This window comes from Podarcis muralis, chromosome 12 (genome assembly GCF_964188315.1).
Source record: "Podarcis muralis chromosome 12, rPodMur119.hap1.1, whole genome shotgun sequence".
Lineage (NCBI taxonomy): Eukaryota > Metazoa > Chordata > Lepidosauria > Squamata > Lacertidae > Podarcis > Podarcis muralis.
Window position 1 is genome coordinate 59,510,698 of NC_135666.1, and position 22,328 is coordinate 59,533,025.

The following is a 22,328-nucleotide window of genomic DNA, read 5'->3' on the forward strand; positions in this document are numbered from 1 at the left end:
CCATCCAACTTTTGCTTCTTGTGCTTCTGTTCCATCTAAAAAGGGATTTTTCAGATGTTCTAATTTCCCATTCAAGATGCAATCAATCCCAACTCTAGGTGCATCTAATCCAATTGTCATGGTGTGTTCATGGGCCAGCACTAAAAGGGAGGGGGGGGAACCCTCTATATACTTTCAATGGACTCTACTGCAATCACAAGACTTGTCACCACCTGGTGTGAAATGCACAACACTAAAAGGGGGAGGGAGGAGAGAGAGAGAGAGAGAGAGAGAGAGAGAGAGAGAGAGAGAGAGAGAGAGAACAGCACAGCCAGAAGGTTAGAGGAGAGAACTACCCTAGCAAATGTCTATAGAATACATACTCAATTATATTGGGAAGCCTGATTAAGTAATATTAACATTACTTCAGTGCATTCAGTAGGAGTTTGTCTGAGCAAACACATTTAACTGCCTATGATGTTAAAACTGAAAAATCCTGAAGTTTATCAGAGAAAATAATGAAATATTAAAGAGGAGGTTGGTCAGTCATTTTGCTGGGGTTTTTTATTGCTTTTTTGTATGCCGCTTTGAGAGTCCTTTAGAATGAAAAAGTGGTCTAGACAATTTTAATATAAACAAATAGAAGATCTGCTATACATCAATTGGAACTGCAGGACGCACATTGCTGGGATGTTTCACCAACACTGGCAAGTCAAACCAGCAAGCAAAGAAAATCAGTGAGCAAATATCACTTTCACCTCCACCCGCCCCCCCCAAACACAGGAACATAATAGGCGCTACCCTAGTACTCATGCTGTGTGTATGATTACTGAGATAACGGACAATAAATATTCTATATAAATTATAAGTACTTGTAGTAGTGTCAGTGTTTTGATTCTAGTGTGTTGTTGCATCTCTCCACTGGCCTCTGCCACTTGAGGGGACGAGGGCAGCAGGTGGGGCAGGAAACAATCCCAAAATAGAGGCCCCAGCTTTGCCCAAGCAGGTGGTAAACTATTGTCTGTGATCCTCTTGTAGGAGAAATAGGGAGGAAACCACATCTGGCAACCAATGTGCCCCTCTGGTTTCAGATAGTACATGGGCAGACGAGTCTAAAAAGCCTGGGACACATATTTTCACAGCCCTCTAGCAGCTGAGGTGGCTCATTTACAGAAGTCATGGATTTAGTATTAACTCTGGAAGTGTTTATTTGATTCTGACCAAATGAAGGCTTAGTAGAGTTAAGACTAAATACATGACCTCTGGTAAATGAGCCACCTCAGCTGCTAGAGGGCCGTGAAAATTTGTGTCCCAGGCTTTTGAGACTCATCTACCCACGTACTATCTGAAACCAAAGCGGCACATTGGTTGCCAGATGTGAAATATATTGGCGTTATTTTATTCTACCCCACTACTGTTGCCAGTAGCCAGAAGACCCCAAATGAGGAATTTTGGGGTGAGACACTGGCTCCAAGCTCCACAGATCCTCCCCTTGAGTCCCTTAGCTAGACCTGCCTGGCATGGTAGAAATGGGGGCGGGAGGAGAGCCATCACTACCCATTTCCCGCCCTGGCCTATCATTGTATTGCTCTATTACCATCTTTGTACATAGTGCTTCACAAAGGACTGGTATGACAATTCTGCAATCCAAGAGGCTCGCAATCTAAAACAGACACAGGGAAGCAACAGAGGACAAGGGGGAAGATGGAAGAATGAGTAGCAAGGGAAGAATATGGGATTAATTAATTATACAGACTTTGGGAATTGTACAAATGATCCAAAGGATTTCCAGAAAAGGTAGGTTTTGAGGAGACACTGAAAGGAAATAAGCAAGGTGTCTTCACAGAAGCCTTATAGGAAACAGTTTCTGGCATAAGAGGCAGGAAGCGACAATGGGCAGAGTCATTTCAGGGAGCAGAAACCTTTTGATGGTGGGAGAGCTGGATGAGTGACATAGGAAGCATGTCTTATACTGTGTCAGACCAGTGGCCCACCTAGCTAAGTCTTGTCTACACACACTGACAGTGGCTCCCCCACTGGGGACATTGCCAGCTTGACCTGGAGATACCAGGGATCAAACCTGGAACCTTCTGCACACAAAGCGCATGCTAGCTAACCGAGTTATGACCCTTCCCTGTTATTGGGAAATAAGCACAGAGCAATAATGAGGGGCTTGAAGGTCCAAAAGGCCAAGATGTTTGTGCGGCATCTGTGAATGGACAGGATGGGATTTATGGAGGGGAGTAAAAAAGAGACGTCACTGCTGGATGTATGTGAACAGACAAAGATTAGGCAATCGAAGAACAGTCAGAAGATTGTAGTAGTCAAGTTCTGGAAAGAAACAACAGTTCTCTGGAGGGACAGGGAGAATGGGTCAAATATTTGTAATGTTATAACTGACTGAGTTGGTTGGGGCAAAGGAAAAAGAAGAATCAGTGAGAAAACCAAGGCTTTATGGCCGATAAACAGGGTGGGTGGCAGCACTGTCAACAAATGGATGACAAGACTGTGTGACAAGATGCATAGAAGGAAAGATGAGAAGTTTAGCCTTAGATATATTGAGTTTGAGGCAACATGGATACATCCAAGCAAAAACATCAGCTACCCAGGGACAAAGTAGAGAGAGAGAATACAAGAAGGCCAAGCCCAGAGCTTGTGGAGGAAAGGAAAGGAGAAAAGCAAGAGAAACTTCTGCAAGACTGCCGGCTGTGCCTCTGCCTGCATGGTTTATTTTGAAGGAGCTTCAGGTTTAATAACCCAAGCACCACAATGCTTTTATTTACTATATGTGGCTTTGTAATCTGGAATTAAAGCATTCCTTCCTACAAAGGCATCACCCTAGCATAATATTAGAGCAATTCAACATAAGTTTATAGTTGCCTGTATTGAAAGAATTCTGCTTGTTGCCAATTTGTTTTTAGGCCAAACACAAGGTAGGTTACAAGCTTTAAAGTCCTAGGATGGTTGGTAACAGGTTGACCTTACTAATGGCTTTGTGCTTTGTGATCTTCTTCTGGTATGGCTTTGCCTCAAAGGCCTATTCTGGATACCAGGGAGGCTGGCATTCCCAAGGAACATGGGATTCCCAGCTAGCTCCCCCCTGATTATTCAGCAATAGGCTAAGAACTTGCTATTGTCCTCCATCAGCCTTTCTCAATCTAGGGCCCTCCAAATGTTTTGGACTACAGCTCCCACCAGTCCCAACTGGCCCAGCCATGCTGACTGCAGCTGATGGGAGTTGATCTAAAACATCAGGAGTGCGCCATGTTGAGGAAAGCTGCCTTAGGTCTTTAGGACATAAAACTATAAACAAGGGAAGCTACTTATACAGAGTCAGACCATTCGTTCAGAATGTAGAACCTCCAACTCATGTACCAAACTTGGCCCACAGAAGGCCCATTTTCCCAAACCCACACATACCTATTGATCAGTAGACCCACCCACCCCCATGGGGTCAGTTTTGGCACCCCCTGCCAATCACCCGACGTTATCATGACATCCAGTGATGGGCAGGTGGGTAGCCCTATTGTTGTGTTCAGGTCCTGATTGCAGGCTTCCCACAAGAATCTGGTTGGCCACGGTGAGAACAGAATCCTGGACTAGATGAGCCACTAGCATGATCCTGCAGGCTTCTTATGTTCTTAACATAAAACAAACAAACCATGAAATACAGTCAAAAGCAGTAAGGCAGGCTGAAAGCGCTCCAACTGAATATTCTATGCAACCTTCCAGCAACAACAAAACTAAACAATTATGCTTTACACTTTAAACATTTTTAATTGATATTTACAATGGGAATTTTTAAAAACAGCAACAACACTCTCGGGCCAACCATCAATTCAGTTTTAAGCAATGGTTGAAATCAAATCCGAATGGTAAACACTAACTGATTTGAAGTGATAAGGAAAAGGTAGTCTTGCTAAATTCTCAAGAACTTCTGTTTCTAATCAGTCAGTCAAAGATCAGTGACATCATTAAAGCCTTTGATCACAGCTCCTCTTTCAAACTCAGAATGGGGGGATGAATTGACCCCTGCTTGCTGTGAGGTGCTTTCCTCCTCCTACGGTTCTATTCATAGTGAAATAAGAGACAGTACAAGCCGGTCACCAAATAATCTTAAATGTTTTCTAAAGGTATTCTGACCTTTTCCAAAACAATCTACATGCAATACAAAATACTCTAGAATCCACACAGCCAGTTTTAAAAAATAAATGAATGAATGAATGAATGAATGAATAAAATGGGTTTAATTTTGATTCATTGAGATCTGCTATTCCTGTGACTTTGTATTCCTTTCTTCTCCCTCTAGTTGAACCCTGTATATTGCCAAAGTATATGACAAATGTCTACTGCATTATATATTTGAAAGGACTGCGTACCAAACCAAGTGCATGCAGGAGGTCTTGGGGGGCTCACCTCCCTCCAACAGCACCCCCACTTCTGAAGGGTATCTTCTAACACAGTGCTTCTTAACCCTTTCTGGGTCACAGACCCCTTTGAGAATCTGATGGAAGCTATGGACACCACTGCCTCCAGAAATTTGACATTAAAAAATTTGTTTTCAAAAAGACAATTTTCAAGGTAGTGGGAAGGAAATTGGGGGGGGGGATAGGAATTTGCACCTTGTTCACAGACCCTCTGGAGCCCCAGGTTAAGAACCCCTGCTTCTAAGGCAAGGCAAGGAAGCCTGCTACACATATGCCCATCTCTGCTGCCTCTAAAGGAGTTATCTGGGTCACCAAAAATATCGTTCTCAATGAGAAGACAAATTTGTGTTTTGCCTGTATCATTTCAGACTGCAGGTTGAGGCAATAACAACTCTGTGCAGGTAATACAAGCATGTCAGGAACAGGATATGGCATGCTAGCTTTCTATGTGCAATGTTGTTTTTTCTTATATAGTTGAGCATTCAGTCACATAAGGCCCAATTAGGTGTAATACTTGCAAATAAATTGTATTAATTAGTTTAGATTAATCACAAACAATAATTATACATCTACAAATGGTAGATATTAACGCTTATATTTATACTGTAGTATTGCAAGCTTCCAAGGAAGGTCTTTCTGTTTTGCGATCTGTGGCCCAAAATTTGAAAATTGCCCTCACAGGTGAGGGGGGGAAACGTAAACACATCTTTGGTGTTTTAAGTTTATCCTCTGGCTTCTTCCACTCCCAACCCCCCAATGTTTTTAATGAATCTAATTGAGTTTCTTGAATGGCAGCAAACTGCAGTTTATTATCTCCCTCATCAGGTGATCAATGATTTCATTAATAAGACAGATAACAAGACTGTCATATCATCGACACTGTTATGAAAGATGATCCTGGCATCCTGCTCCATTTTCCAAGGTCTGGGATTCTCTGTGGCAGCTCTGAATCCATTCAATATTTTCCACAGACAGAGAAAAGTGAAAATCCATTTTGAAACCAATTTCAATTAGGATCCAAAAGCTGTTATCACAGGTGCCGCAGAATGGGTCCGTAAGTGGAAATGTCGCCTATCCATTCTGAAATGAAACCTTATCAGAGGCTACAAAGATGGCTGAGGACAGCCTATCTGTAAATTACTTTTCACCCTGTGTTAACTCAACCCTAGTTCTGTCATATGGAAGCCTTTTCCATCCACTTGTTATAATCTAATGACTAACTAGGCTTTGCACCAGAACTACTTTTATTCCACCCTAGTCTCCCATGCAAACATGGTGACAAATGCAAATAAACCCAAAGGATGCTGGACAAGCCAACCTATTTAGTAAGGGCACTTCAAGCTCTCCTACCTCAGGGAGGGGGCAGCAGGGGGGAGGAACAGACTTTCATTCTGAAGTCTGTCTCCACCCATTGCATTCCTGGTGATTTTTCAATTGCAAACTCCAAGGCCCAGTTATTTCATTAATTCAGCACCCAAGTAGCGAGGCTTTTCTCTCACATCTTTCAGTCTCCTTTTAGAAAATTATCCCATGACGGAGGATTTATTCAGTCAAAGACCTCGGACTCTGAGAGGCAACAAAAGAATCAGGAGACTTTCTGGTCCACCTGCCTGGCGAATGATGAGGCAGGGAAAAGCCCCCCCTAGAGAAACCAATCAAACCATTGTGTGGCGCAGTCAGACCTTTTCAACTGTCAAGCCAGGAGAGCAGGAAAGGAGATGAAAGAACTCAGGATGAAGCTACCATTTACAGAACCATGTGGGAATGGTCTCCAAAGATTTAATAATTGGGATGGAACTCAACTTTCTGCAACTAAAGAGAGAAAGCATGTGCATGAGAGGAAAAGAGGGAGAGGGAGAGGGGGGGACAGGGGGGATCACGTGGGCTGAGAGACAAACTTTTGTGCAATATTTCCTGCAAGGAGAAAAAAAACAAAGGGAGAAATCTTAGAAGAGCCACAACACTTTTGCAGATTTAAAATTGCACTGTTACTCTGAAATACAAATATTGCTGGTGTTGATCAATTAGATTTCCAACAACTTTCCCACTTCATACAACACCTCACAGTGCACGCCCAATTTTTTAAAGCTCCCTCATTTTAAAACATTTCAAGTCCAGGCCGACATTTATCCTTTCACAAGATTGTGTACTGAGGTTATCCTTATGCAAATTAGGAAAGGTTTCCAAAACTTAACAAATATGAATTAAAACCTTGATGATCACAACTGCACAGTTTCAAATGCACTGGCAACGAGACAATAAATAAATAAGCTTTCCTCCCACAAAAAGGAAGTGTATTAGTAAAGAAGCCTCATTATTCCTCTAACACATTTTGGCAAACATCTTAAACATCACTATACACTAAAGTCCCACTAAGAACAGCACAAGGACTTCCTTCAGGGTAAACTTTTTTTGGATTTGGGTGAAAGTATTATTCCACCACATATGGGTGCCTACAGACCTATATAATTTGGGCACAGGAACATACCAGGTCAGACTATCAGGCAGTAATCTTTTCCCATTACCTTCTGAAAGTGCCAGAGATTGAGCCGGGGATCTTCTGTATACACAGCGTCCACCACAGACAACAGCTCTGACCCTCCCCTGAGTGGTGGGCCTGCCAAGAAGGGCAGCACTCACCACTGTCCTGTATGTCCAGCCTGCTCCCTCTCTCTCCGGCTGGGCTGAGGGAAAACGGTGTGCTTACAGCAGAAGCTGGCTGTGTGCAGTAGTCCTGATAGGCTGGAAATCTCCCCCCCATAATAACTCCCTCCTTGAAGCAGTTTTGCAAAAGTTAAAAACAAAACAAAAAACAGATCCTCTTTCGTTTTTAAAGGTGACAAAATATACTCCATTTACTAAAGGTAAAGGACCCCTGACAGTTGTCCAGTTGCGAACGACTCTGGGGTTGCGGCGCTCATCTCACTTTACTGGCCGAGGGAGCCAACGTACAGCTTCCGGGTCATGTGGCCAGCATGACTAAGCCACTTCTGGTGAACCAGAGCAGTGCACGGAAACGCCGTTTACCTTCCCACCAGAGTGGTACCTATTTATCTACTTGCACTTTTTTGGTATGCTTTTGAACTGCTAGGTTGGCAGGAGCTGGGACCGAGAAATGGGAGCTCACCCTGTCACGGGGATTCGAACCATCAACCTTCCAATTGGCTAAGCCCTAGACTCAGTGGTTTAGACCACATCGCCAGCTGTGTCCCTGTCAATTTATTAAGCATGTGATCAAATCTTTCTTTTTGTAAAAAATTTAAATGCATAAAGCTTGCCTGGGAAGAAGGGTAAGACAATCTACTGAATCAATGTTCCATTTGTGCTAGCCAGTACACAGTTTGGGTAAGCCAAGCTGAAGCTGTGGAAGAAAAGGCCACAACAAATCCAAATTTGCATGTATGTTTGTACACACTCAGCACCTACTGGCAATGCTGCCTCAAAGTGGGTGAGGGCCTTATACGGAAACATAAACGAGGAGCCCGTGAATTGTCTTGCTCAGCCATGGGCCACAACTGTGATCTGTTCTTCCAACTTTCCTGACCACACAGATATTCTGGTCCTCATGCGCTGTAACCCAGTAGTCCCCTAACATTTCCTGACAACAGAGAATAGGACCACTGACTCTGCTGTCCTATGACTTGGAAGGGCTCCCATGTTTGCTTAGGCAATCTTCATGTAAACTGCATAATAATTGAACTAGCCCCCTACTGCCTCCTCTGTTCTGAAGACACGCACACATATCTTCTGTGCACAAATTCCGCAACCCCTTTGAGGACAGTAGTGCTGCGGAGAATTACACAGAAGTTGTTACAGTGGTACCTCGGGTTAATAACTTAATTCGTTCTGGAAGTCTGTTCTTAACCTGAAAGTGTTCTTAACCTGCAACACCACTGTAGCTAATGGGGCCTCCCGCTGCCACTGCACGATTTCTGTTCTCATCCTGAAGCAAAGTTCTTAACCCGAGGTACTATTTCTGGGTGAGCGAAGTCTGTAACCTGAAGCGTCTGTAACCTGAAGCGTCTGTAACCCGAGGTACCACTGTACTTGATTAAGAAGAAAATACATTCTGAGACTGTGCTACTTAAAACCTAGACATGGTTCAGACTAGCTAGAGATCCTGAATGCACTCAGAACCAATGAGTGTGTAGACAAGGGACTCAGACTTGGATCTGGAAGACTTGGGTTAAAATTCTATTTCTGCCAGATTCAGTGTGTAGCTTTGAGCAAATAACAGACTTGATTTCTCATTTGTAATGTGGGGTATTACATTTGCAGGGCTGCAGAGATCAAAACACAATGGTCCTAAATCCAGCACAGAGACAAGAGCACTCCCGCACAATGAAACCAATGGATTTCAATGGGCTGTGGCCAATATAGTTTGCAGAGCTTGATTTATATCCTTCAGGATTATACAAAGGGAAGGAAGAATTCTGCAAAGCACCCTGAACAAAAATACACAGAAAACCTCTTTTGGTAGAATGCAACTAATAAAAGTTGTGTGCCAATTACAATTCCATTAAACACTTTAACAAGTATTGACCAATTAAGTTGTTGAACAAGACTACACAGTTACAGAGTGAAATGCTATCATAACACAGGCCCACAAAAGGTTCAAAGTGCTTATTCTTGTGAACCATCTCTGAGAGGAAAGAATGCTTGATGCTACAGGAACAACAACCCACTCCACTGACAAATACATTATTGCCATAATGCTTCCTATAGCAAGACTGAAGTAAAGCTTTGCTATCTTGGTGGTGCAGTGCTAAAACATCATTAAGAAAGTCTCACTTCTGGGATGGCTTCACCTGGATCGGTGTTAAATGGAAGCCAATCCCCTTGACACAGCATTACTAAGTCATTGAAACTTCAGCTGGTGACAGTGACCTTGCAGCAGAAAATCCAAAAAATTGTACACTTTGAACAGCGTGAGCTCAAAGTCCTGTAGTTCTGAGACTTGGGTTATGGTTGTCATAAAGAACAGAACTGTAAAGAACAGCTACAGGTTTGCCAGGAATCCCTAATATTCCCCCCTCAATGTCTACACAGCAACATTCTCCAAGTGGTCTGCTCTGAGTCACTGAGGTAACCCTACTGCTAGCATATGATGGCCCGGGTGGATTCTTTTAATACCTGCTAAACTATTGGTATTTCGTATTCTGGAAATATTCCCATATGCCAGAGTGGTGCTAGTTAGTATGTGCTGTTCAAGGCCAACAAGTAAGAAGGTGGTCATTCAGAAATAACTTGCCAAGCAGATGAGGAACTGGAGCTTCCGTGGTCGTTCAGTGTCTCTTTGGGAATGGCACGGCAACAAAAGCAGAGGGAGCAGAAAATGCCTTGCTCCAGGTACAAGTAAAAAGGGCTTTCAACCACAATGGCATCTGTGCATGGAAGTGTATATTACTTTATGTTATTTACTGAAGGACAGAGTCTGAATTTTGCACAGCTATCTATATCTATATCTATCTATCTATCTATCTATCTATCTATCATCTATCATCTATCATCTATCATCTATCATCTATCATCTATCATCTATCTATCTATCTATCTATCTATCTATCTATCTATCTATCTATATTTGTCATTTATAGCTCACACTAGATTTAAGCACAGAGCACCAAACCTCTACTTGGTTTCCTCCAAAACCATTTTCATTTCGCAGAATAAAGAAATCAGACAGCATTGGGTTGCTATAATTGAATAAGTGCTGCATAGGAGGGAAGTCCAAACGATGAACTGTTTCCACAAAATCTAGCCATTATCTTTTAAATGTCAAGCCAAAATACTACACACAGTTTGCATAATGCAGAATCATTTTATTTAAATCAAGATTACATACTTATTTTACCTTTTTTACCTGTACACTAAGGCCCAAACAATTAACTACAATGGACACACAGTTGCACAGAACAACAAACCCTACCTATAGTCTCCTCTGCCACAGCACCAAGAACTTACAGAAACTTCTATGGGTCCTCACGTCACAATGTCCCTTTCTGCCTCCTTTCTGCAATGTCAGGGACAAAGCTAGGCTGCAGCAGACACGGCTGACATGCCATCAAAGGCCATTGCCTTTTTCAATAGCAGCCCTGTGCAGATCTGGTTCTGGTGTAAAGCAACTCACTTTTTGAAATTCAATATGCTGTAGCAATGCTGGTGAAGAGGTAAGCGATTGCGTCTGTCTTATCACTACACAATGAACATAAATGTGTGGTGTAGGCATATAACTAGAAAAATGCACAAACCACTTCACCTAATTGCCACTCCTTTCCAAAAGAGAAAGAACCAATTGCTTGTGCGTACATACTGACAACATCCACAAAGCTGAATGTCTGGGCTGGCCCATCCTGAACTGCAGGGTTCTGTAGCTGGACTCATTGACATCACAGGCAAATATCTGATAACTAACAACCTCCTTTGAACTCTAGCTTCTCACCAGGACATCAAATATTTTACTTCAACTAGGAGTCAGGTTGTCCAACCCAAAAACAAAGGGGGCAATGTGATAATACCTTCCCTCTTGTGTTCTTGACAGCAGGAATTCATTCATTCTCTCTCTCACACACACCCACATCCACACACAGAAAGAGAGAGAAAATACTATTTCTATGAAGCAAAGTTCCACCCAATATGTCTTTCTTTAAAAATCCTCAAAATGGCTCCTCTTCTAAAAAGACTAAAACAGACAACTGATATTCTTGCCCTTTTTCATCTATTCTGCCTGGTTTCCTGTTACTTCATCATAAAGACAGCAATTTCTGTTTTCTATCACATTAAAGTGTGTTCTCAATAACTATCTGATTCTGATAAAGGTAGTCAAAGGCCACAACCTACATATGTTTTTAATTAGTCTTCTTTCTTTCTTTTTTCTTCCTTTAAGACGGAATAATAGGTTAATAAGGAATATCAGATTACACTAGAGACAGGTTCTTGGGTCAAAAAACTAGACAAAACATACCCAACTGAATCTGTCTGTCAAACAACTGAAGAGCTTCTCTGCTAATACTTGCAGAATTTTCAACAGTTTAAATGGGGAGGGGGGGCATGTCCTCAATCAGAACTATGGAATATCAGAAATATGGGTGCAACTCTGTTGATTAAGCTTTTATTTGTTATTTTAAAAGAACCAAGCCTGCAATTCTGGGACCAAAACAATGCATGAAAAGCATACAGAGGTTGTCAGCAAGACAGTGGAGTGGAGTGAAATGCCACATGCCCCCCCCCCCCCCGTCCATGTATTTACGTTGTCTCACCATCTCAAGTAAGAGAAGAGATTTAAAGAGAGCAGAATCCCCACTAACACAGGAGGATCACAATGCCAATGGAGACCTGCAAAACCCCAAATGCAAGTAATCTGTTATGTCCAGATCATAAAATTATTTAATGGAATTAATCTTACTTATTTTTAAATATGTTTTTATTAATTACACCGCTAAATATAAAATACATTTTTTAAAAAAAAGAAAACCCCAGTAATTGGCTCCGATTCCTGTTCTGCATCTTACACACTTCAGGCCATGTGGCATACATGCTGCCGATTTCATAAACACGTGAAGCAGTCAAAAGAACCTTTGGCCAAACTTTGTGCCAGTTAATACAGAAACAGTAACAGAATCATATAATCAACATTGTTATGCTCATACATGAAACAGCAACGTGTATTAAAATGCGGCCATAACGATAGGCTGCACCCAGATGAGTGGCCTGCCCGGCCATTCCTTCCCAGCTGGCCGCGCCCTGCCTTCGTTTTCCTTGGCCCCTCGTCCCCCTCTCACCTGTTTGCTGCTTTCTTCTATCTGCACCTCCTGCTTTTAACCTGGTCAGCCTTACTCAGCTGTAGACCAAATCCACGCCCATCTCATCAATATACCTGTAAAGTACAGCTGCCTTCGCCCCTTAGTAAAAGGACTGTAGGTTGTTGTGCATGCAAATAGGTCTGAGATCTCAAGCTATTAAATCTCAAAAGAAGTGACCTGCTTCCTCTGACCTAAAGCTACAGGACTTCTGATTGTAATTTATTCCATGGAAATCTCCCTCAACTTCATGGTTTGGTCACTCCCTGCTCTTGGGCAACTTTTCATCTGATCATTGTGCAAATTAAAAATAGCAAAAACAAAAAAAACCAAGCGAATAATAGCAAGAGCAACAAGCTACAAAAAGTTCATTCAGATTTCAATATAAATGCAGCTTTAATTCTTTGCCATTACCCAACAGAGGCAATTAAAAAAATATTGTAAGCATGCTTTTATTTTTCTGCAAAAAGAGCAACGAATTCGTGTATGCCTGTTTTCAAACTTCTAACCAAGGCCAGTATTCACCCTTTTATAGAAGTTTCAGCCTGGAGCAGATTTTAATGGCAAAGTAACTGAAATTAAGATTTTATAATGGAAATGCTGGCAGCTCTTGAACACTTATGGTGCTATTTTAACTCAAGAGCTTAGCTTGTGGTTAGCCAAGCCCAATGCCAATAAGGGCATAAGATTTGACATTCCTAGATTTTCAGGAAACTGGAACTCCAGGGTATTGGTGGGTTTATCTGCATGAGAAATCCACATTTTCATAATACAAATTACTTGGAAGAATCTTGTGTGCCTGAACCCTACTTATACAGGCCGGGGTGTGTGGGGGTGTGGGGGTGTGTGGGTGTGCTTGGAGAGTTTTGTCCTTCTGCATCCCCAAATTCTGTCTTCCTGAGATTTTAAAGAGCTTTGAGAGAATGGTACAGAAGCTCATTCTCCAGCCTCTGTGCTCTTTGATTTTCACTGGGGATTGTTTTTATTATTTACTGCCGCCTTTTTGTTACATTTCTTAACAGTGATATAATGAACTTTTTTGTTATGATTTTCATCCATTATATTAGCTGCCTTGCATACTTACTTCTGAGTGGAGAGGGAGGCGATACAAATATTGAAATAAAATAAAGAAATTGCCTTGCTGGGTTGATCAATACACTTAATACAGTCCACATTCCGTCTCCAACAAGGGACAGCCAGACACCTCTGGAAGCCCACAAGAATGGGATAAAGATTACCTTCCCTCACTTGTCCTCAGCACCTGGTAATCAGAGATATAGTGCCTCTGAACATGAAGATTCCATTAAACTCCAATGACTAACATCCATTGGTAGACGTATCCCCCTTGAATCATGCTTAAATCTTTTTAACACCATCTCAGCTAACAGCTATCACATCCCTTCAAATAGTTCTAAACTTCTTTTTAAAAAACTTAAAGAGGGAAGGTTACTGCATGATCAGAAGTTCTGCATAAACCCCAAGAATATTTCAGCTTGTTTCACCATACAGGCCTCTTAGAAAGTGGTAGAGCACCTAAAAAATGGCAGTTTACTGACATCTGTCACTCAAGTAATATGTTACCCTGCAAAATCTGCAAATGTGTGTGCTGTCCTAAAAAAGAAAGACGCTGTTTTCAAATCTGGACAGGTTTATGAGGTGATGCAGGTTCTGCTGAAAGATGCATGCAGGGACTTATTTGGCAAACATGCCAGTAGTCATTCAGAACAACCTCGCCTTGTTTCTTTGCTTTATTTAATCTATCAAAAGAGAAATCAGAAGCATTTTGCGTGACTAGGCCTTCCAGTAAATAGCTACAATTTGTTTGTTTTAATAATAAAAAGAGCCCTATATGTTTGCACAGGGCATATTTTATCAGCTGGCATAGATCTACACCAATACTGTAGAGGAGAAATTCAAATTAAACTGCAAGACAGACATTTCATTTATGTAAAATAAGTCACTCTTAGTCTGCCAACATTAGCTGCAGTAATTAAAGAACTGTGAAAATATGAAAGGAAATATTAATTTCCAGTCTTTGGAAATGCATAAAATACTGGTATCATTCTCTCCCCCTGCTCCTCAGCCCAGTATAGTTTTACTTGATGGGAATCATGATTCAGGGCCCCTCCCAAATAGGCAAGGGAGGGACACTGTTTATGGAACAGTTGTTCCATGCACAAAATCCCCATGGGTTCACATTTTGTCCTACTCAGGCTCCCAAGGACCCAATCCCCTATGGGACCAATCCTATTCCAAGGAAAGGAATCCAGCACGGAAAGATAGTGGACCCTCAGATTCACCAGCAACATAGCATTGTCCTCATGGGCATTTTAATGCTGGTATGAATCCATGTCAGAGTGCCACATGTGGTATTAAGTCACCTGGAGCACATGCTTAAGACTCATTCGCCCTGGCATGAGATCAACAGTATTTTGATATCAGGACTTTCCAAACTTAGCGCGTTTTTAATTGCCTAAATCAAAGCCACAATAAAGGTGACGTTTCCAATATTATATGTACCAATAAGGTGCCAGGCAGCTTCCAAATATAATAAACAAAAGCTGTTCTCATAGATAGAAAAGATGGTATTTAATATTTTCTCTCTTTGGAATATAGTAACGCACCAAAAAGTAATAAAATGGTGACCTTACGTGAAAAACAAGTAAAAAAACTAGTGCCTAGTGGCCAACCTAATAAAGCTTTAGCTGGTTAATCCACAGATTGAAATGATTAACCATCTTCTGATGTACATCAGAGATGGGCAGATGGTAGATTAGGAGCTATCAGTATATCCCAGGGTGATTTGTAGTAGATCTACAAAGTTTTCTGACTCCCAATAGTCATAACAACAGGAAGGAAAATTGAAAGGGAGGGAATTAACTGCCATGCCAAATAATTTACCTCTCAGGCAAATTGTTCCTCAAGTGTAAAATAAAAGTATTTGTTGGTTGCCTTTCACCAGAACTTTGTGCAGCTTTGCTGGATAGCTCTGTGTTATTAGCAAGTCAGATGCAGATTTGCATTTCTATATTCAGGCTCGTTTGGGATAAGTGAGGCTATGCTCTAAGTCTAGGCTCCATCCCCAGCTACTGTTTTGCAGTTGGCTTCTGTTAGCGGTCCTCAGTGTTCCAGCAAAACAATAAATAAATAAAGTATATCTCATAAACCTGAAGTCTGCCTGCCCCTGCTATACATATCTACTCAGAATTAGGACCACTGAGTCTAAGCATGCATAGGATTGCAGCCTAAAGCCTTTTTATTAGCTATGAGGAAGATAATGTGGGCACACATCAGCAAAATCTTAAACACTTTTAGAGCCCATGAATTTCGGTGCAAGAGAGTTAGATTTTGTCTCAGCTTAAAGCAGAGCCATTACAGTAAATCCAAACAAACGGGATTGCATGATTAAAACTCAACTCCATTAATTTTCGCCCCACAAACTAGAAAAATCCCAGATGTGTGATCATCCAGGCTGTTGACGGTGTGTATGGATTTCTCCCACATATAGAAAAACGTGCAGCTGAAGGCTATGTGAAAGGAGAGAGGAGATTACTTACAAATACTAAGATAAGGACATAAGGCCAAATATTGCTGCATCAAACACTGATCAAGGCCATCATCCTGTTTCCCACAGTGGTCAACCAGATACCTCAGGGACACTTAGAAGGAGGACATGAAGGAAACAATTCTTCTCTGATACTCTTCCCCAGAAACCGGTATCCTGAGGCTCTAAGCCTGGAGGAAGGATACAGACATCAGAACTAGAGGCCACTGATAGCTACCAACTTACAAAGGCACAGAGGAACAGACTATTGCCATAGTTTGCATTAATTCCATAGTTTAACTGAACACTGTGTAAAGAAGTACTTCCTTTAAGTCCTATCACCTGACTAACTTCATCATTTGGTTAACATTGGGGTGAGTCCCAAAACTTAAACACACAATTTGGCATTGCTGCAGGAAAAATGTCTCAAACACTTTTATACTAATAATGTTTTACTTGTATAAATCATTTTTCCTCTGAGAGTCTAGGGCTACTATATATGCATTAATAAATTCAAATTCACACCTCACCAAAGGTAATTAATATCCTTGTTAAACGCATTCCTGATTACACAGGTGTCCGACACAACTATGGCACAGCGCACCCACCAAGACCTTTACTTATGCCTTCAGGCATGCGGCTGTGTAGCTGCTGTGGCCAATAGGTACCAGACTATATTCCTAAGGGAAAATCATACCCAGCAACCCTAAATCTTAGTTCATGTTAATCAAAATAACTATACTGGCCAAGATCCAAAGACCTGCTTAAACTCGCGCAAAATGGCTTGGCTCACTGTAATATTTTAAGGCTGCAAGCCTACACATACATTCCTGAGGCTTACTTCTGAGTAGACATGCTTAGCATTTCTCTGTTAGTGCGGCTGAAGGTCTCGGTCCAGAAACAATTCTTCTGTTCTGTACTCTGGCAGCTCGCTTTCTCATTTTACTAAGGGCTCTTTCACACGTTTTAGAAAGGACCGGCCGTGAGAGATTTGCCATGTCTTGTCTCTTGTGTCCAAAGGGGGATTCCTCTGTGCAAACACATGGGGCCCACATGGCTGGGATCTGGGAGGGCTGGTCTGGAGAAAGGTCTGACAGCTAACAGGATCTCCAACATGATAAACGCCAGCTGTCTCTGTATGTGGGCGCATTCCTAAGAAATATTCATTACAAGAAATGGATGAGGTAAAATCATTCTGTGGTGACTTTACCTTAACGAAAAGCACCATGAGAACTTTCCCTCATTCAAGTTGCTATCAGACATATCTGTTTATTTCTATTTGTACAAACCCAGTGCTCCATCCTTGTTTACTAACTTGACACTTCAAGCTACTGTATCCTGGAGTTAGCATACTGCATTTGCATTTGGCAAAGTTTTAAAGTATGGTTGTGGTGTGTGTGTTTTTCAATTATTATTTTTTTGAAATCGTTTTGTAAACCACCTTGAGGTTTCTTACTATCAAGCAGTATATGAATTTTATTGAATAAATAAATCGTGGCTTTGACTCCCCAATTCAAAATGCATCCCAGCCACTGGTGACTCGCTCTCTCAGTTCCAAACACACACACACACACACCCCCGCCATTCCTACCTGCAATATCTAACTGGCTTATCTTACAAGAATTCTAAGGATTACTGATATAATGTATATAAACACTTTGAACACTCAGAATGCTCCGTGCAAATACTAAGAATTATTAGGAATGTATGCATGATACACCACCAAGGTTGGAAGTAACATACTCAAGATATATGAGTACAACTGGAGTTCCTACATAGGTCACTGTGGAAGCAGAAAGCCCCCTTTAGTTTATTTAGAGCCACTTCTGGTTGTTTGGTGCATGCATAGGGCCAGAACATGAATGTGATTTATGTAAATAAAACTGAATCAAGCACACTTGAGTCAAGTAGAAGAAAAATACAACACTGAACACGTTTCTTGAGAGCTTGCATATTTTCATTCTGTAGTTGCAACTGATGAACTAGGCTAGGCTTCCTCAACCTCGGCCCTTCAGATGTTTTGAGACTACAATTCCCATCATCCCTGTCCTGTTGGCTAGGGATCATGGGAGTTGTAGGCCAAAAACATCTGGAGGGCCGAGGTTGAGGAAGACTGAACTAGGCCCACAAAGGTATGCCACACTAACTATTGTTCTCTAAAGTGCCACCGGACTCCTGTTACTTACGTTGTAAGTAGCACACATGCTATAACTGTCATTTGCTCCACTGCTCTGTGAACATGCCATGAAAGGAACAGGGGCCACCCGACCATCCACTGGTGCTACCAACATGACGTTCTGCACATCTGTAGGGCTTCAAATCATACAGCTTCCAATATACAGGGATGGAACTTCAATGTGGCACGATGGGTCAGTGCATCTGACTGTTAATCAGAAGGTTGGTGGTTCAAGACCACCCAGGGATGACTATCGGCAGGATTCCTGCACTGGAAGGGGGTGGACTAAATGACCCTGACCAAGGGGGCGTTTCTGTGATATGTGACCATCACTGCTGGTCCACAGGACTGTCAAGGATCAATACAAAGGGTATGAGTTTCAGGTCCACCACACTGTTCTAGAGACACATCTAACCACCAGGATGTGGTGTCTGTCATCTTACCAATTTCACACAGTGTGGCCTATCCATTGCATCAGCCACATATTTTTCAAGAAATCTTCCACAAGTTTTATTATTTGCATAAACCTTTGATTCAGTTGATACACAGTATAAAAGACAGACAGGGATAGTACAAAACAAAACAAAAAACTGGTTCATTATCAGTCTCAAGTAAGCATTACAATATTGCACCATTCAGCAAGTGAGAAGAAGAATACATATTATTGTGGCATATTACAGGTGAGTGGAGGCACCCAACTTATCCTGTATGGTTTTAAATGATATTCAGAGATCTGATAGGTACCCTCAAGAAAATCATAGGACACTAGATCAGAGAGTGAGCTGCTACGTTTACTTCTAAAACTACACCTCCGACAGAAGTCATATTCTTTTTTCCTTCCTTTCTTCTTACTATTTTGTGAAGCAAAGGTGGTTCAGTCGCTACAACAGAGGTTTTGAACAATGACCTTAGTCTTTTTCAATTTAATCGGGAAGTTGGGGGAGAGAAAGCTTCGTCAGTGTGCATGTCAAATTACCAAACGAGCAAAGGCACTCTAGAGGGAACCAAGTAAATTTCTGCAAACTATATATTTACATTTCTTTTAAAGAGCATGTTTTCTTTATAAGTTAACTGTTTCACAGTGAGTGGTTAAAGAAATCCATGAGGAGATTTTGAAGAGAGGATGTTTACAACGAGAGAAGAAAGAAAGAAAGAAAGAAAGAAAGAAAGAAAGAGAGAGAGAGAGAGAGAGAAAGAAAGAAAGAAAGAAAGAAAGAAAGAGAGAGAGAGAAAGAAAGAAAGAAAGAAAGAAAGAAAGAAAGAAAGAAAGAAAGAAAGACGTTAATTTTGGACAAGGTCACTTTTGTCTCTCTTGCACTAACCAATTACAGTGGTACCTCGGGTTAAGTACTTAATTCATTCCGGAGGACCATTCTTAACCTGAAACTGTACTTAACCTGAAGCACCACTTTAGCTAATGGGGCCTCCTGCTGCTGCCGCGCCGCCGGAGCGCAATTTCTGTTCTTATCCGGAAGCAAAATTCTTAACTCGAGGTAATATTTCTGGGTTAGCAGAGTCTGTAACCTGAAGCATATTTAACCTGAAGCGTATGTAACCTGAGGTACTACTGTATCTAATTAGGGTAAACAATTTCCAACGTAAACCACAAGGCATTTGCATACTTTCCAAGCTAATCACAATTCTTCTCCAAAAAGCCACAACAGGAACTTCCATAATAAATAACATCACTATTTACAGTTCAAATTAGATAATTTGGAGAAAAATACAAGGTTTGGTACCAGAAAAGGGGTCTCTTTCTGTCTCTCTGTCTCTATGTGTGTGTGTGTATATGCGCACGCGCACGTTCCCATTCCCATCTCCTCTGCCTGCTAGCTGGCTTTAGCCTTATCTCAGAATGAATGCTGAATCCAGGTGCAAAAGCTCAATTCACAAGGAATGCAGCACACATTAAATTACTGCAGGTTTGGCTGCTAGGAAATCCCTGCTGTTACTCACCATTGGATGTTGTGCTGGAGGCAACGGCTTTCTCACTGACATCTGTTCGAGTGGAGCATTTCACTATAGGATTCTCAACTTTTTTCTTCTCACCCGTGGTAGAGCTATGGGACTGGGCTTCCATGATGACTTCTCATTACTTCAGCTCTCTTCACACTAATACCTGAATAAAACAATAAAACCATAAAACTTCAAAACAGGAGCAGAAGGGGGTGAAGAGCCCAAACAAAAACTCAGCCACATTTCTCACCCAGAGGATGCTGTATATCGACACTAGTAAGCTACAGAACATATCACAAAGCTCAACAAATCTACTTTCATTTACAGTATCACTTTTGTACCTCATTCTTCCTCCAAGAAGCTAACAACCTTGGGAGGTAGTTGGGTTGCGAAAGTGTACAACTAGCACAAGATCAATAAGCTATCTTCATTTATTTCACTTAAGTTGCAATTCTAAAACTGTGGAAAGACCATTGGATATTGCGCATGTGCCACTCTGAAGGTGGGGGAAGAGGTCTGTTGATAGAACGGCACTCGCACGGCCTGAAGCCCCCAGAAGCTCGGGGGGGGGGGAGAGTGTCCTACTGGCACTGAAGTCAAATCAGGGGGCTTCAGGGGGCTTCCCGGGGCAGCCAAGAAGACACAGAATTCTAAGTCCCCTCGTTCCCCCAACATGCCCCCCAAACAGGTCCTAAACTACACCAGCCCTGGAGCTGGAACAGTTTGTTGCCTCTCACGGATTGTCACAGAAGGCGAAAGCAAGGAACACCCCACCTACCACCTTGCAGTTGCTCCGCCACAGAATCTCCCCACCATCACAGACCCACCATCACAGACTCCCCACCATTCAGACCCACAACCAAGTTTTTGGTTGCACTTGGGGACAAACTTCTTAAAATTCTTCCATATATCTGAATAGTGTTAGTGCTGCCGTTGTGACACAGTATTAGGCCCCATCCCATCTGATGAAGACCAGTAGCCAAGAAGAAGACGCAAGATGACTGGGTGGAGATTCAAACTCAGGTGCCCCAAAGCCATATCCAACACTAACTCTATTTTCTAAGTCTGCCATCCTCAATGTGCTACACAGAAACAAGTAACTTAAATCCATTAGAATTTACTTCCAAGCAGCATGGAAGGAACTCAAAATTTTACAGGAAGCTTGGTTATGTTCACAGACACACACACACACACACACACACACACACACATTGTGCCCAAAAGCAACTGAGATTTCTGGTAGAAAGCCAACACTTCCCTTCCACCGATGTCATCCTAGCCTGGAATTATACAGCAGGAGCTGAACTGATCATCCATGTGGCTGTAAATCCAAATATTTAAACTTCAGCATTTACATCAGTCCAGTGAAACTGCAGTGAATTATATCTTCAAGGTTGATCATGTAAACAGTTCGTTTTGTCTATTTTAGAAATGTAACTCGGAAAAGGGTTATTAGTGCAGCACACCTGTGAAAACCCGGGGGGGGGGGGGAGCATGATTGCTAGTAACCATGGAATCTCTTTCTCTTAACAACCCTAAAATGAAAGTCACCAAAGGTAACAAATAATGTTTTCCTCCCTCTCACCATCTAGTTTTGGGGTCATTTGTTGCTGCTTGCAACATTCATCCTTTTTAAATCTGCTCCTCCTCCTTTCTGGAGTTCCAGCATCCACACATTATAAATTCAGAGAATTCTCTATGCAGCTGTGAAATAACAGCAAACTACCACCTATACGTGGCTTACTGGGTGAGTACCAGGCAAGTGGGTCACTGTGGCTTCCCAAGAGGGGAAGGGAGGTTCATGTACTCCTGCTTCTGGGTTTGCATCACACCAACCTGCCCTCCACCACATCCTCTCGGTAAGCAACACACGGCAATCTGTTCAAGTAAGCTTTACAAAACATAATCATGGGCTTGGAACCATTACAATATAGGAAAAACCTGAACATTACACCCTAACCATTCCATGCTGCCCCCATGACATGTTGCTTGCTTTTTGAAAAAACGACAGCAAGCAACAAAATTAGCTGCATTTTAAGAGCTCTGTCTAACTCACACACAGACTCAGACACACAAGATGGAGGCTTAAGTTATACCACCAGACCTTCTAAGCCAACGGTGGGGAACATCTAGCCCATGGGCCTAAATAGGCCCATCAGATCTCCCCATTTGTGCCTCGAGGCTATTTCAACCAAACCAGGCCCACCGGACCTCATACAGACCATAAAGGTGTGGCAGTCCTAAAAGGAAGTCTGCTGACTGGCAGAACCCACAAGTCACTGTGCATCTGGTTCTCAAGCTCCAACTATCAGCTGATGACCAGGGCTTGAGAAGCCTGCTGCATAGTTCTCCGCAAAACCCAATAATCATCTGGCGGTTGGCACTTTGCAGGCTTTGACTTTGCTTGCACAGTTCAATTTCGAACTATACAAGCAAAAATGGATGAT

At 42.0% G+C, this 22,328-nt stretch overlaps 1 protein-coding gene across 6 annotated transcripts in view; it reads right to left on the bottom strand.

The window, feature by feature from the left end:
* Positions 1-22,328, bottom strand: part of GLI3 (GLI family zinc finger 3) — a 239,092-nt gene that overhangs the window by 194,193 nt on the left and 22,571 nt on the right. For all 6 annotated transcript variants that reach the window (XM_028749954.2, XM_077916535.1, XM_028749953.2 and 3 more), the window contains exon 2: positions 19,882-20,044. In XM_028749954.2, the coding sequence (XP_028605787.2) occupies positions 19,882-20,005 (124 nt within the window). In that variant the 5' untranslated portion in view covers positions 20,006-20,044. The remainder of the gene's footprint in view (positions 1-19,881; positions 20,045-22,328) is intronic.